The sequence below is a fragment of the Acanthisitta chloris genome, unplaced genomic scaffold (assembly GCF_000695815.1).
Source record: "Acanthisitta chloris isolate BGI_N310 unplaced genomic scaffold, ASM69581v1 scaffold6704, whole genome shotgun sequence".
In the NCBI taxonomy this organism is placed as follows: domain Eukaryota; kingdom Metazoa; phylum Chordata; class Aves; order Passeriformes; family Acanthisittidae; genus Acanthisitta; species Acanthisitta chloris.
In genome coordinates this window covers 42,588-56,869 of record NW_008668679.1, presented here as the reverse complement: position 1 = coordinate 56,869, position 14,282 = coordinate 42,588, and the positions used below count along the sequence as shown (strand labels likewise).

At 38.1% G+C, this 14,282-nt stretch overlaps 1 protein-coding gene across 1 annotated transcript in view; it reads left to right on the top strand.

Annotated features, from left to right (window-relative positions):
• The window catches only part of LOC103800617 (dihydropyrimidine dehydrogenase [NADP(+)]-like), a 112,152-nt gene that overhangs the window by 64,377 nt on the left and 33,493 nt on the right, over positions 1-14,282 (top strand). The window contains exon 7 of the mRNA XM_009072999.1: positions 989-1,168. Within this exon, the coding sequence (XP_009071247.1) occupies positions 989-1,168 (180 nt within the window). The remainder of the gene's footprint in view (positions 1-988; positions 1,169-14,282) is intronic.

Here is a 14,282-nt window from a genome sequence, read left to right as displayed (position 1 = left end):
GATATCCACAAAACGGTCCAGAAGAATCTTTGTAAATGGTCAGACTGTTCTCTGCTGTCAGTAGTTTTGTGTTTACATGTTAAGCTCTGCAGGTCAGGGATCACTACTTTATATGTTTATAAAGCTATATTGCTATCTGTGTTTTTAAAGTATCTAAAATAAAGTGAGCCTGACTTCCCAGTAGCACTGAATGGCAAATGGTGATTAGACAAGGAGACTACTCTGTTCTGTGCCTTGAAATGTTCATATGTAATAACAGGTCAGCTTAATGGGTACTATTTGCTGAGGCACTTCCATTGGATCCAGATTCATCTCAGGACAAGAGGCAATGGATACGAACTGGAGCACAGGAAATTCCATTTAAATATAAGAAAAAGCTGCAAGGGAGACTGAGCACCAGACCAGGTTCCCCAGAGAGGTGTAGTCTCTGCCTTTGACCATATTCAAATCCTGACTGGATACAGTCTTGGATAGCCTCCTTTAGCTGACCCTTCTCTGAGCTGGGAGGTTGGACAAGACAATCTCGAGGGATGCCTTCCAGTCTCAGTGAGTCTGTGGTTCTGTGATCTGCTTGACTGGTGCCTAACTGGTTCTGTCTCTGTTACCTGAACAGAGCAGGGTGGGAAGTACCTCTGTGTGTCTGCAGGCAAAGGTCTAAGCAGAGCTGGTGGGTTTTTTGCTGGTGTGCTTGTCAAACCCAGCAGCAGCACCCCGGAAGGCACACTTGGGGCTGGGCTTGCAGGCTTGAACAGCCTTCTGCTAGGAAAAACTTGGGCATAACTAGTGTTATTGAGCCCTTCTTTTCCTAAACTGCAATGATGGCATCATGATTTAGGATTAAGCAGATGACTAATATCCTGAATTCCTGTAATTTTTTCCTGGTGGAGTTGCAGAAAGGCTCATCTGATAATCAGTAAATCCAAAGAATTTGCTAATTCCATATGCTCCTCTGCCAGGATGTTGCTGATAACTGACTAACATTTTGTAGGTTTGCAGTGCAATTCAAAATCAAGATTTCACTGTTATTGATGACTACTGCACTGGACTGCGAGCTCTTCTTTACCTGAAAAGCATTGAGGAACTTGAAGACTGGAATGGACAGAGTCCTGCAACTATGTGCCACCAGAAAGGAAAACCAGTACCTAAAATTGCTGATCTGATAGGAAAGGTATGTTGTTTCATTGCCATACCTGTTTAATGACACTATGTCTTGGCTTTGAAAGTAACTCCATACTCATTGTATGCAGTTTCTGCACTTAACCTTGATTAATCACTGTTACTGTCACAATTAGTCACCAAATCTTTTTCCTTCTGAGTCTTAGCAAATATCTGAAGGCAGCTTAAGAAGACAAACTTGAAATGACTTAATATGGGATAATATTTTTTACTATAAATATGATCTCTCCACTTGATTCATAACATCATGTCTTTTAAAAAAGTGTAAGATGTAAAATTACAAATGCACTAGAACAAGTTCTGGAACTGCTTGTTTTAATGAAACTCAGCTCAATTCAGATTCATACTAATATTGTGCCAGAAGTTCCGGGGTGTTCAAGCCAGAGTGCGGGAGATATGCAAACCCCCTTGCAGTGGATCTGACTAGCTGAGACAGGTTGTCACAAATCAGCTGTTAGCTGGAACACTGGATCAGGTAGGAGTGGCCCTTCAGTCACTGTGCTGGAGCATCTCATGGTCTTTCATGTGTGCTGATGCCCAAACCCTCTACAAGGCAGGCAAGTTCCAGGTCAGTGACACCTATTTAATATATTCTTCAAGATCATTTAAACCTAGGAAGTCTGTGATAAAATAGGAATGTAAACTATGGTCTCTGAAATCCTAACCTCTGGACTGTCTTTCCTCTCTGCTCCAGTAGTTCCCTGCTACATAAGCATTTTTGGAGATTTTTGTCAGATGCAATGGGTTGCAGCTGCCCCAATGCTGCTCAGCCCTCCACCAGGGCACCTGCTGATCCATGCTGAGAAGCAGGGAGGTGTAACTGGCTTCCTACTGATGCCTCACTGCCTACTGCTCTAAGCAAAATACCTGCACAGCAGGGAGGCCAAGCTTTTGTTTCTGGTTACTAGAGGGGATCGCTTTGAAGACTGATTTCAGTTATACATCATGCCTATTGATTATCCTTCCAAAAATCTGATACACGACTGTTGAAAATGTTGTAAAAAGTAAAGAATTACAAAAGAATAGGATTTGGAGTGTCAAACACCTCCAAATCTCTGCTTATCGTTGCTGATGACTGGAATTGGATTTAGCAGGAGATTAGAGACTCCTATATTGTTGTTGTTCTCTGTGGAGTTCTGAAAATTATAACATTACCTTCAAGAAGGAAAGACAATCCTATTCCTAAAGCTCTGGATAATACGCTGCTTAAAAATAAACCAAGATATAAGCAGTTTCATTTTCATCTACTTATGTTAAGCAGTTAAACCAGGCTCAAAGGGTTATATCTAAACTTCTTTCCTTTAACACCTGTAGAAACCTACACAGTGTTTCCAACTCATGTTACAGAGATTTGTTGTAATTCTTCTTTAAATCTGCATTCAGTGTTCTATCTTCGTATTACCTTTGTATTTTGATAAACAGACAACCATTGTCAAAGATGTTTCTCATCTCCTTTTCAATGAGGAAAAATAATTATAATTCTTAGTCTTTTTTGCTTGTCACTACATCAATAATTAACTTTTAAAAGGTTGTGTGAAAATATGCTTTAAGGAAGCATTTAATAATTCAAAGGAATCTTAACTTGAAACAGGTCACATGAAAAAGAATAAAAACAAAGCACTATGTAATCTTGTCTGGCTGGCTCTGTTGGACATTCAAAAGGAATAAGACATACAGAGTGCAATTGATTGTGTATTTGTATTAGCACTGAATTATATCCCTGTATCATTGCTACTAAATAATAACGTATAAAGTTAAACAGGCTGAATCATTGATAAGCGAGTGATACATTTTAGGCATAAGCTCAGGAATGCTGTTTGTCCAGGAATGAACATTCAGGGGAAAAGGAAGAAAAATAATACAACATGGGTAAAAAGAAATATCGTGATAAATGATCCTACTAGGGGCAATCAAATACAAAGACTTGATATCATTAATATTTATAATATCATAATTAGCAAGACTATGCCTAAGCAGTGTTATTAGTGTAACTAATTATGTTATCATAAACGAAGTTTGCAGTATAGTAGGAATCAGTATTCTTACTTTCATAAATTAGTATCAATATTGGATTTCATGTACTTGTGCCTAGTAAATTTAGTTAAGTACTGTAGTTTCATCTCGATTCAAACAGAAATATCTAGCTTGCTTGGCAGCAAGTCATAACACATGCTTCTGATTCTCTTTCTAAAATAAATTCACTAAAAAGCATGTCCTTAATCTGTATTTGGAACAGAGATGATAACCTATTGATATGTTCTCATCTATAAAAATAATGTGTAGGAATTTGCATGTTATGTATGAAGTAAAATGTGACAGCAAAAATCCTGCATTAGAATTTTAAAAACATATAAGGAGTGTCCAAGTTTGCATTGGTATTTCCGTGAGATAAAATGCAGTTTCTCCAGTAAGACCCCATGAAAAGCCAAACAGCAAATACTGATGAACATTTGCATTCAAAAAAAAACAAAACTGAAGATGCTAATTTTGATATGTTGTGGGTTTGGCATAGTAAATGTAAAAATACAAAAGAATTACCCTCCTTTTCCTTTCAAGATTACTATTACTTTCAAATAGAATCACAGGGCTAGGAAGTTCAGGCATTTGACATTTTAATAATAAGGAGTGGAGGAAGAATAATTTTCACCTGCATCAAGAACCACTTGCTCTTTGATTGTATACAAATTCATTGAGCCTTTACCAGTTTTAAATATATTACAGAGTTAGGACCGGTTCTGTTCCCAGCTAAGTATGTTCATAATGGTATCTGTCTTGATTCACAGTGCAGTATTGAATGTTAATGTCCATATTTTTATTTAACGGTGGATTCTTCTTTCTATAATTCCTTTTCTGTCCTGGTTTCAGCATCACATAGATGCTGAGTGCAGAGTGTTGCTACAGGAGAGTGGCACAGGGGAGTTTTGTTATGAAATATTGTAGTATTTGATGACTAGAGTAAACTAAAAGATAAATACTTTCTTCTAAATGGTACACCTTACATCAAACTGTAGCTGTCTTGCCATGCAGTCACCAGATAAATGACGAACTGAACAGTCAGTGGTTACACTGATCACAATAATTTCCTTCCTAAACAGAAAGGATACTGAAAGCTCTGTGCTAAGCAGTGTAATACAACAAGCAGTTAAATAGCAAACATATCAAGTTTTGGCTGAAAAAGAGAATCATATTGATTAGTATCCATTCATCCTTCTGAATTGATCAGGCTAATACACATATCTGATAGTTTATAGCCCTTGACATACAAGAAACATCATAGCACTGGACAGTATTTTGGAAATTTGAGTGGTGTTTTTATGTTTTTTACAGTTTCAGAATCTATTTTTTTGTATAGAGACCCTAAATTGAGCCAGTGGTAGATATTTTCTGATAGTCTTTTCCGTAGCACTAGCTGTTTCCCTTTTGCTAACACAGCAGTTGCTGCTGGAGTCAGTACTTGCCATTGTCCAGGATGTGACCTGTAGTACTAAACTGTTTGTAAAAGCAATGAGATTCCCACTTAGAAATGCTAGCCACAGTTGTCTTCCAGTCCCTGGGTGATAGAGTTTTCCATAGCTCCACCAATTTTACTCATTCTTTCCTGTGACTGTAGCCTTTTCCATAACTGCTCCAAAGACAATCCTAGCTCAGATGCTGCCTCAGACTCACGAATGTGGCCAAAGCCAGTCTTCTGGGCTTCTTTCCTCATTGCTTTTCTGATGGCTTATTTAGTTAGGTTTGGTGGGATTTTTTTCTGTGGGAGGACCTGACACTTGAAGCCTCAGCACAGATGACTGTCATTAATATCACCTCTGAATCACCTTTCCATTAAATGCATGGAATAAAACTTGTCAGCTTGTCTCAGCTTTAATCTCAGCTTGCAAATCTCAGTGCTGAGATGAGAGAATGGCAAGGTAATGATGACACCACACTGCTTCTCACTGACTCCCTCAAGGAACAACTTTTGAAGGAATTTAGGACTGAGATCAAGTGCATAATGCAGTCGGGCAGACAGTTAAGATGTAGTGCACAGTCTTACAACCCAAAGTTGTTAGGGTGGCTGCATAAAAGAGAGGAAGGACACAGTCAGTATCATTACAATCCAAAATTAACAGAATTATGATTTTTAAAAATGTCCCTGAGTTTCTCAGGAAGATGCATGACCAGGAGCAATAAAGATAGCTCTTTTCTCACCAGGTATCTGGATGAGACACAGTATTTCCCAGAGGTGCAATTTGATCTCCTGTGTGTCTCACTTGTCTGTTTGTTACAGGACTCTTTTATTAGTTGCTCACTGATCTTAATATAGAGAGCTGAAGTGATTATGTCCCAGAAACTCACTGGTGTCAGCTGGTGATCACAGAAGTGGTACAGTGTCTCTATATGAACTTCCACCTAATGTCAGCTATAAAAATCATACTTAATGCAGTGGCCTCTATACATGCCAGTTAGCTAAACATTAAAAATATGGCAATGTATTCAGTGGGTAGGTGTGAGTTTATAGGAAGAGATAAATATATATTGCTGTTTCATACCTTGCTTTCAGCACCAGGAGTTTTTGTTTGATCAGGTCTAAATGATAAAAAATTGAAAATAAGAAATATTAATAATTTAAGCATCTTGATTCCAGAAATATTCAAGCTACAAAACAACTGTTTTCATAGTGAATAATTCTCAACTGTTAAGGTTTTGCTGTACTAATAATGTTAAAACTGTATCTGATAAAAACACATTTATAGAAGTGGCTTTCTTCAGCAGACAGATAAGAAAGAATGATCCTGTACATGAACAGTGTATGGACTTCAATGAAAATTCATCACCTTAAGTTTAGCAGACTGCTGATTTTGTTCTCTGAATGCACTTCCCATTGGAACAGAATTCCCATTAAGACTAAAATACTAATTTCCTTCAAGTATCTATGGGTACTAAAAGCTGAGTCTTCTGAACACTACAAACTTGCTAAATTCTAACTGTGTTGTAGTCAAATCTAAATAGTCTTTTGTATGGCAGAGAAAAAACCTAGCTATACCATCGAGATTTCTTCTATTAGATAAATAAATGTGAAGTCCCAGCCATGCAAGAACACTATTGCAATGCATGCACAAAGTTTTTGCCACCTTCAGATTCTTTGAGACCTCTGACTGCCTTCACTGAGCAGAGGTTTTCACCCTTCATTTTTGGAAGTGTTCCTTGTTCTTTGGGAAATAAAATTTGTCTTGTTCCCTTGTTTCCTGCACTGCATAAAGAATACAGAACAAATATTATTTTGTGGCCTTGTCCATAGATACAAACTGTTTCATCATACATTGGTATAGAGATTGCAACAAAAAATTTAACATTGATGAAGAAACACATTTTCCCATATTGCCACTTCCAGTTCTGAAGAAGAGTCTGGGGGGGAAGTTAGTTTCAGGCTGGATGCCAGGTATCCACCAAAGCCACTTTATCACTCCCTTCCACAACTGAACAGGGGAGAGAAAATATAACGAAAGGCTCATGGGTCAAGATCAGGACAGGGAGAGATCACTCACCGATTACCATCACAGTCAAAACAGACTTGACCTGGGGATAGTAACTGAATTTATTACCCATCATAAGCAGAACAGGATAATGAAAAGTAAAACAAATACTAAAAACACTTTTCCCCCACCCCCTCCCCTTCTTGGGCTGCACCTTCTCCTCCTCAGCAGCACAGGGAGACAGGGAATGGGCCTTTACAGTCAGTTCATGACAGGTTGTTTGTTGAAGCCAGAAGGCATTGGCTCTGTCAGACATGGGGAAACCTTCTAGCAGCTACTCATAGAAGCCTCCCCTGTAGCCCCTCAGCTACCAAAACGTGGCCACACAAACCCAATCCAGCCATTTGATCCTCTTTCCCATTAGCTAAGGCTTGCACCTGAAATATAGCTATCAGCCACACAAAGCCTGGTAAGTGTAAGCCAGTATTGATCAAGAAACCTCTTGGTTTAGGATATTGTAGGAACTGTGCATCAGCACACTCAGGGACTGTTGCAACTAATGATTGTTGGGTTGACCAAAAATAAGGCTCTGCCAAAATATGTCTGAACCAGCACCACCAGTAGTGTTTTGGGGAAGGCCAGCAGAGCAGATCTCTGCACCCCACTGCACAAGTCACACTTGCCAGGTTTGCAGCTGTTGGTGAACCTCCCAGCCTTTCAAACTGAATCCAATTATGAGCCTGACCAATTTGTAGGAAAAAAAAGGACTGCTCTAACATTTTTATTTTTTTTCTAACTGTTCTATTATGGAAGTTTATGTTGTGATTACCTACAGTGCTGTTTCTCACAGAGAGTGCAGGTTGTTACATAAAATGTATCTTTCCTAACGATGAAGCCATTTGCAGTAGAAATGGATAAAACAAAAGGAACTGGGATTATTAAAGTGTATTTAAAGTAGTTTAATCTTTGTGGGTTTTATATGTACTGTATGCTAAATTTGCTTTGAGCATTGTGTTTAAAGTTTCAGATTCACAGCCAGTAAGTGTGGCTATTAAGAAACCATGTATTCACGTTAACTCCTTGGCTGTGGCAGTTTTAGTGCATTCACTGCTGGCAATGGACATCAAGCCAGGAAAATCCAACTCCTGATGCAAAAGGATTTTTAAAAAAAATCCAGGCACTGCCAAAAATACATAATTCTTTTTTTGTACTCTGCAGTTTGTTTTACTTAGGGAAACGGCCTGGTCATACCCTGCAGCATGCATTCATTACAGTGATCTTTGACTGGCAGATGCAGAGTAATAAGATGCATATTTTAGTGCTTATTATAATACCCTGTCCAAAAACAACTTGACAAATTTGTGATTTCGACAGTATCTCATTTTGCTGGCTGCAGTGCTCTGTGATTGCCTGGTCCACGTGGCTTCCAGATTATGCATACCACCAATACTGCTCATTAAAATGGCCACAGTTCACCAGTTTCAGTAGCTTGGAACGAACTTGGAATGAATTATTATACAACAAAGAGGCTGCTGTCATGCAGAACAAAAGACAAGCAAAAGAGAGCTTCGGCTTAATGAGGCTAAGTGAGTGTCTCCCCTGCATCACCAGCTACTTGACGGCCTTTGAGCATGGATTTTTTTCTCCACAGGCCAAAACCTTTGGTCTATTATTTTGTGTTTATGCACCTTGAGGCTAATATACATTTTAATATGCTGCACATGGAGAAAAAAATCAGCCATTAGATTAGAACATGTGCACTCCCTGTTAAGTTAATGACAGCCGAACATAGAGATAAATTTAGGTTTTCATATTTAATTATAGCACAGTGCAGTACGTTTAGCAAGGATAAATTGCACTATTATTATGCTTCATTTTTTTTGACATCTTTTCATATTAACCATGCGCACTTACCCCCACTTCCTCCCCAGTGTCACACATAATGTCTCTGTGCATCATCTTTCTCTAACACCATTAATTTTTTATTCTGTACAGTTGTATATGTATTGTTGTATTTGTTACTTAGGGTTAGCTTGCTAGCTGGATAAAACCATTCAAAACAGCCCTTGTGTTAGGTGATCTACATAGGCAGTAAGGACAGAAAAAAAAAACATAAAAAGAAATGGCCTGTGTGGCCAGACATGGCACTTCACATCTGCTCCCAGAGCAGAGTTCCCAGCCCTTCTCCCCCAGATGCTTTCAGTGCAGTGTACACTGTCTGTGACTGCAGAGTGGTAGCCCCTTTCTCAAGGAACTGCATTGGAAAAGCCAGAGAAATAGTGTGTGGAAGGTTAAAGCATTTTCTAGTTGAATAGTATTTAATTGGACAATGGTTATGTTAATATGAAATGTCTCCATTTGAAGAATTTAGCATTGTTTCATTGTATAGGAAATAAACCAGACCCTATGGTCTGTGGTATGTGCTGTTTGCTGGGGCTTTGTACATGTGTTACCTCTGTTTGTCAGAGCTGTTGCTCCAAGAATAGCATCAGGAATTAGGCCAGACCTCAGCCTTATAGAAGACAATATGAAATTAGATGTAGAGGCAAGCTGGCATGCAATTCAGCCTTTGCATGCCCTTATCAAGTTTAACGGGAATATTTGACAATTTCTGTACTGCCATGGATTTGATGGTGATGTTGGACTGTTTGTTACTACCTCAGAGAGCTTTTAGATTTGCTTTCAGCTCTGGTCTGAGCTATTCAGGTAGCTACAGTTTGTGAAAAATATGTTTGCATGCTTCACAAAATTAAGGAAATACTGCTATTTTCCAAAGTGGATTAGAGGAGGTAATAACTCACAGGAAGAAGATTTTCCTCTTCCCGCTGTGTGTATAAGCAAGCAGAAGATATTATGCTACAGGCTTATTCTTAGATTATTCCTTATTGGATAGTTGTTTCGTGACAAAAGACACTGTGGCTTGATGACCAAAGGGTCATGACAGGAATAATAATCACCATATGAAAGGGTGTCTGGATCTTGGTGATAAAGCATTCCTCATCGCAATCAGTCAGCACTTGCTGGTGCAAGAATTTTCCTCAATGGCAGAGATCAGCTTTTTCATATTCATTGAGAGCAAATCAGTCTCTCTCTCCCTTTCCCTCTCCCTCTCCCCCTTCTTTCTCCAACCTTCAGTTCTGTAGCAGCTTTTACTGTCGAAGAGTATTTTCTTTGTCAGGTGAAACTCACAGAGTTTGAGGGTGTTTAGGACATTGCAGTATTTGTGGGATTGGTATTAGTTGCAGAGACTTACTCTGTGTCCTCACTGAGTACATCCCTGGTCAGTAGTGATTGACAGCTAATTGTCTACAGTTCAAGCACTAGGAAGTGGGTCGGCAACTAATTTATGTGTGCAAAACTCTTCTCTCTGATTTTGTAAGTGCAGATTTTGATGCAAATTGCATCCGTGAAAGCAAGGTTGTGGCTTTCAAAATGTAAGCTATAATTACTAGTCTGGAGAACCTGATGATACAAAATTCTTTTTCTGGAATCTACTTCTAGTGAGAGAAGACATTTATTAACAATACTCTGTATTTCTAAGCGTACTTCTAACCATTCTTTTATTCACTAAGCACTGGTAAAATGCTTGATATTACATGAGCTGTAGTCTTACAGAGTTGCAGACTGTATCCTACAGACATCCAGATCGCTTAGAAACATCTGTGCAATCAGAAAGGCCTCTTCTGTATCTACAGGTAGCTATTATTAGTAAAATCTACTTGTATTTGTGTGTTCCCATTGTGTTTATGGGACAAGTCAAACATATTCTTAAGTGCCCTTATGTCATGCCCACATGATGCATATAAACATAAGAGGTGGTGGACTCAGTGGTCTAAAGTTTGCAATCAGTTGAGAGAGGGAGATTTTATGATGTAGAGTGAGACCTCAGCCAAGACTGATGACTTGAACTGGGGAAAAAAAAAAAAAAAAGAAAGAAACACCCTGTTCAGGAAAAGAAGGAGAAAAATTATCCTGATTGGAAGAAAAGTGTTTTTGTAGAAATTATGGAGGTTTCATGCTGGGTTGTTGAGATTAAAGGTAGGGAGGACTTTTGAAACTTTGATACATAGAGTCTAATGGAAGTTCTGCTGGGATAAATTTTGGGTTTGCAGAACTGTGTGCTGGACTTGTAGACTTTTCTTGTCTGCACAACCTGGCCCATGTCTCTTTCCAGGATAATAGTTGTGCAATAGGAGCCACTGCAGGCTATTAAAGTGTTCAGATAGTGATTCAGCATAAACCAGTTGAGCTAACAGTATCTCATAGTATGCAACTGAAATATCTTTTTGCTTAAACAATAAGATCAGACTTAAGGAACATGGTTATGACCTTTCCCACATATTATATTTTTATGGCTATAAAAAGCTCTTGAAGTTATTTCTGTAATCTTGTATGGTTTTTATCCAGTCACATGGGTGTTGCAGTGGTCAGTGCATACTTCCTGAGTTTTTATGGACAAATGGATTTAAAATATCTTCCTGTTTCATTGCCCAGGCACAAGGCAACTGCCCTGAGTAACTGAATGGAGCTGTTGGGCAAACCATTTTTACATGTAGAAGTTGAGAAAAGAGATTTCTGCACTGTGCTGACCTATTCATGCTGAACAGAATTCATTAAGGCCCAGAAACTGTGTTTGGGTTGTTCCAGGGAAAAATTACAGGCAGCCTGTAATCTGCTGCTCCACATTGGGGCTCTGTAATAGTTTGAAGTGGCCTGGCAAGAATTTTATTGATTTCTCGGGATCTCATTCAGGCTGATTGCACTTGGGTGCTCTGATGGTTGGTGTTTAAGAACACCTACCCTAGCTGTTATTAAGAAGGTGGGTCTAATCGTCACATAGGTAAGACCTTGTTTGCCCTTCATTCAACTCAGCAGATAAGTTTTAATGAAATACCTCCTTTTATATTTTATGCCATGGCTATGTTTTGGACTGCTGCACTTGGAAATATCCAGTGGAAGTAAGTCACTGTATAACCCATATATTGCTTGGGATATGTCATATCATATATCTGTTCTTTCATTAATCATTTTATGTCTTTCCTGTTTGACTGCTTGGAATAATTAATTCTTTTTTTCATTACTATGTTGTCTTTCTTCCAATTTTATGATTTATTTATACATAAAAGCTATAAAATACCTTGTTGTTTTATACAGTATGTCTGGATTCATGAAAACATAGCTGTGTATCCCTGAAATGCAGGAGGGTTTTTAGATCCTTCAAGGCAAGGCCTTGCAGTTCAGTTTAAAGTAGTTGAATTCTAAAACTTATAATTTGATTCATTTATGCTACCCATCATTACAACATGGAACATTCTGTCCTAGATGCTAATTTTTACATAATATTTAATGAAAAATAAATCATGATTATGATGATGATAATAATAATACCACCACCAATACCAAAAGGCATCTTTTCCACTTCCAAACCTAAAGTCTAATCCAGACTCTCCAGCAATTTTTTTCCCTGCCTTTACTGAACCTTGTTTCAAATGCTGAGCACTCCTGACATTTTGAAATGTCCATTTCAAAAATTTCCATTTGTAAATTGAAAACCAGAAGGCTCATTGTAAACTCACAAAGATCTATAAGCACAAACATATCTGCATTTTCTCTTTTAGTAAAAAATGTATCACTAAGCTGTAAACAACTCACATATAATTTGATATTCTGAAACCTCAACACCTACTGGTTAAAATGGGAGTAACAAGAAATCCTTCTGTGACTGTAGCATGAGTGTGCCTTTTGTAATCAGCATTTACTAAAGAGCTCTCAGAGGAGCATGGACTCTCAGAACCATTTTGGGGTGTACAGAGCAGGGTTAATAAATGCCTCACAGTTCAGAACTCCCCTCTCTCTCTTCACAACAAAGTCATCATCCTCCATTTGATAGGCTGCAGGCATTTTGTTAGCAATTTTATCTTAGCTTGGTTTTTGACCTTCAGTCCCTGGTCTGTGGGTGGGCTTCTGTGCCTGCTGCTGGAGTTTGGACTTAATTACCAGGATAAAGCAGATGGAGGAGAAACTTAGTGTTTACATTTTTCCATAGGACTTAATTTATTTCTCTGTTGTTTATCACTGAGTTATTTTTGTCTGCATAGTGTGAATAGTTTGCGAAGGTATTTATAACAGCATTTGAGTGATGAACGTGCAGCCTGAAAAGCTTGAAAGTCCACTTGTCTCCATTTTACAAAAAAAAATTCCTCTCTATCCAGACTGTGTCTTTAGTTGCCCAGTTCCTAAATGGCAATTTGGGAGGGGATGCCTGTGTGAATTCATGACCACTGTTTTGATTGTGTGAGTACTGGTTCATTATTCAGCATTCATTGGAAATATAATTTTTAGTGCAGAATTGAGCATTTATTTTGAAGTGAAATCTTAACATAGTCTATTGTAAGAATCTATCTTAACTGTCCAAATACAATCCCCTGCTCATCCAGAGAGAGATGTCTCAATTTAAAGGGCCTGAGTAGCTGAACTGCCCTTAGAATTCTCCAGCACAAGGAGTGAAGTCCCTGACCATAAACAGTAGCCAAGATATACTTTGCTGCTCTGAAAGGAACTTTGTCAGAGTGTAGCTTGCTTTCAGTTTCAAGCATTAAGTTGTAGTGTTATCAGTCCATCACAAGTTAATTCTGTAATGCAATTGCAGTGAAAACTTGGACACTTAAGAATTACATAGGTAGGGTGGATACATCAAAATCTGAGCTCATAACCATAGCCTCCCTGCCTCAGTCCCATAAGGGCATTTAATTTTCTTCCTGTCTTGCAGCTCATAAACATGCTTCTTTTCAGAACACACCCCATATGCTGTTGGAAAAGGGCTGTAAAGTTTTATAGATATATTTGAGGGTATTATAAAAGTATAATAAAGTAAAAATAATGCGAAGAAATAGAAATTATTGAACAACTGAATTAAAATTTTAGGCTGGGATTGTTTTATTGTTCTCCTTGGCTTTTGCAGTCATGAAGGGATAGAATTCTTTTTTAGAGTTAAGAAAATTAAGAATTTTGATTTTAATGTACTGATTGATTTTAATGTAACAATTGATTTTAATGGACTTGTAAACATTTGCTTAAATACTTAAATAATTTCAGTCTGTTGCTGACGACTACTTAGTTTTTACTATCAGTAAAAAAATTATTTCTTATCTTTATCTTTTGAAAATCTTTTACTTGATTTTAGGCAAATATTTCTCGATCAGAGATGAAAGTGTTTACCCATACAAAATGAAGTGTTATGTAATGAAGTAGCCTTACAACAAAAGCAATAGTACAATAATGGTAATGAGCAAATTACAGATATTTTGTTTAATCTGAAATCAGTTTCACTCCGAAATGTGTCCCCTTTCTCTGAAAACCTGGCAGAGAAAACAACACAATTGTTCTCAGTAGTGCTGCTCTCTTTTGGTGAAGGTGGACAATTAGGAAAATCTGCTGACTTGATGAGCAGTGTAGCTTACCTACATTCTCACAGACAGGAGTTCCTGCAACTTAAGGGTTTCATTCCAATTTCTGGGGAATTTTTCCCCTCCAAAATCAGCTGGAGCACAAGACATTTGAACTTTTTCCATGGTCTCTCAGTCTGTTAGAAATACTTGCAAAGAAGTTTGAAATATTTCAGGGTTTTCTCTCCTACAGTTACTTTCTAGT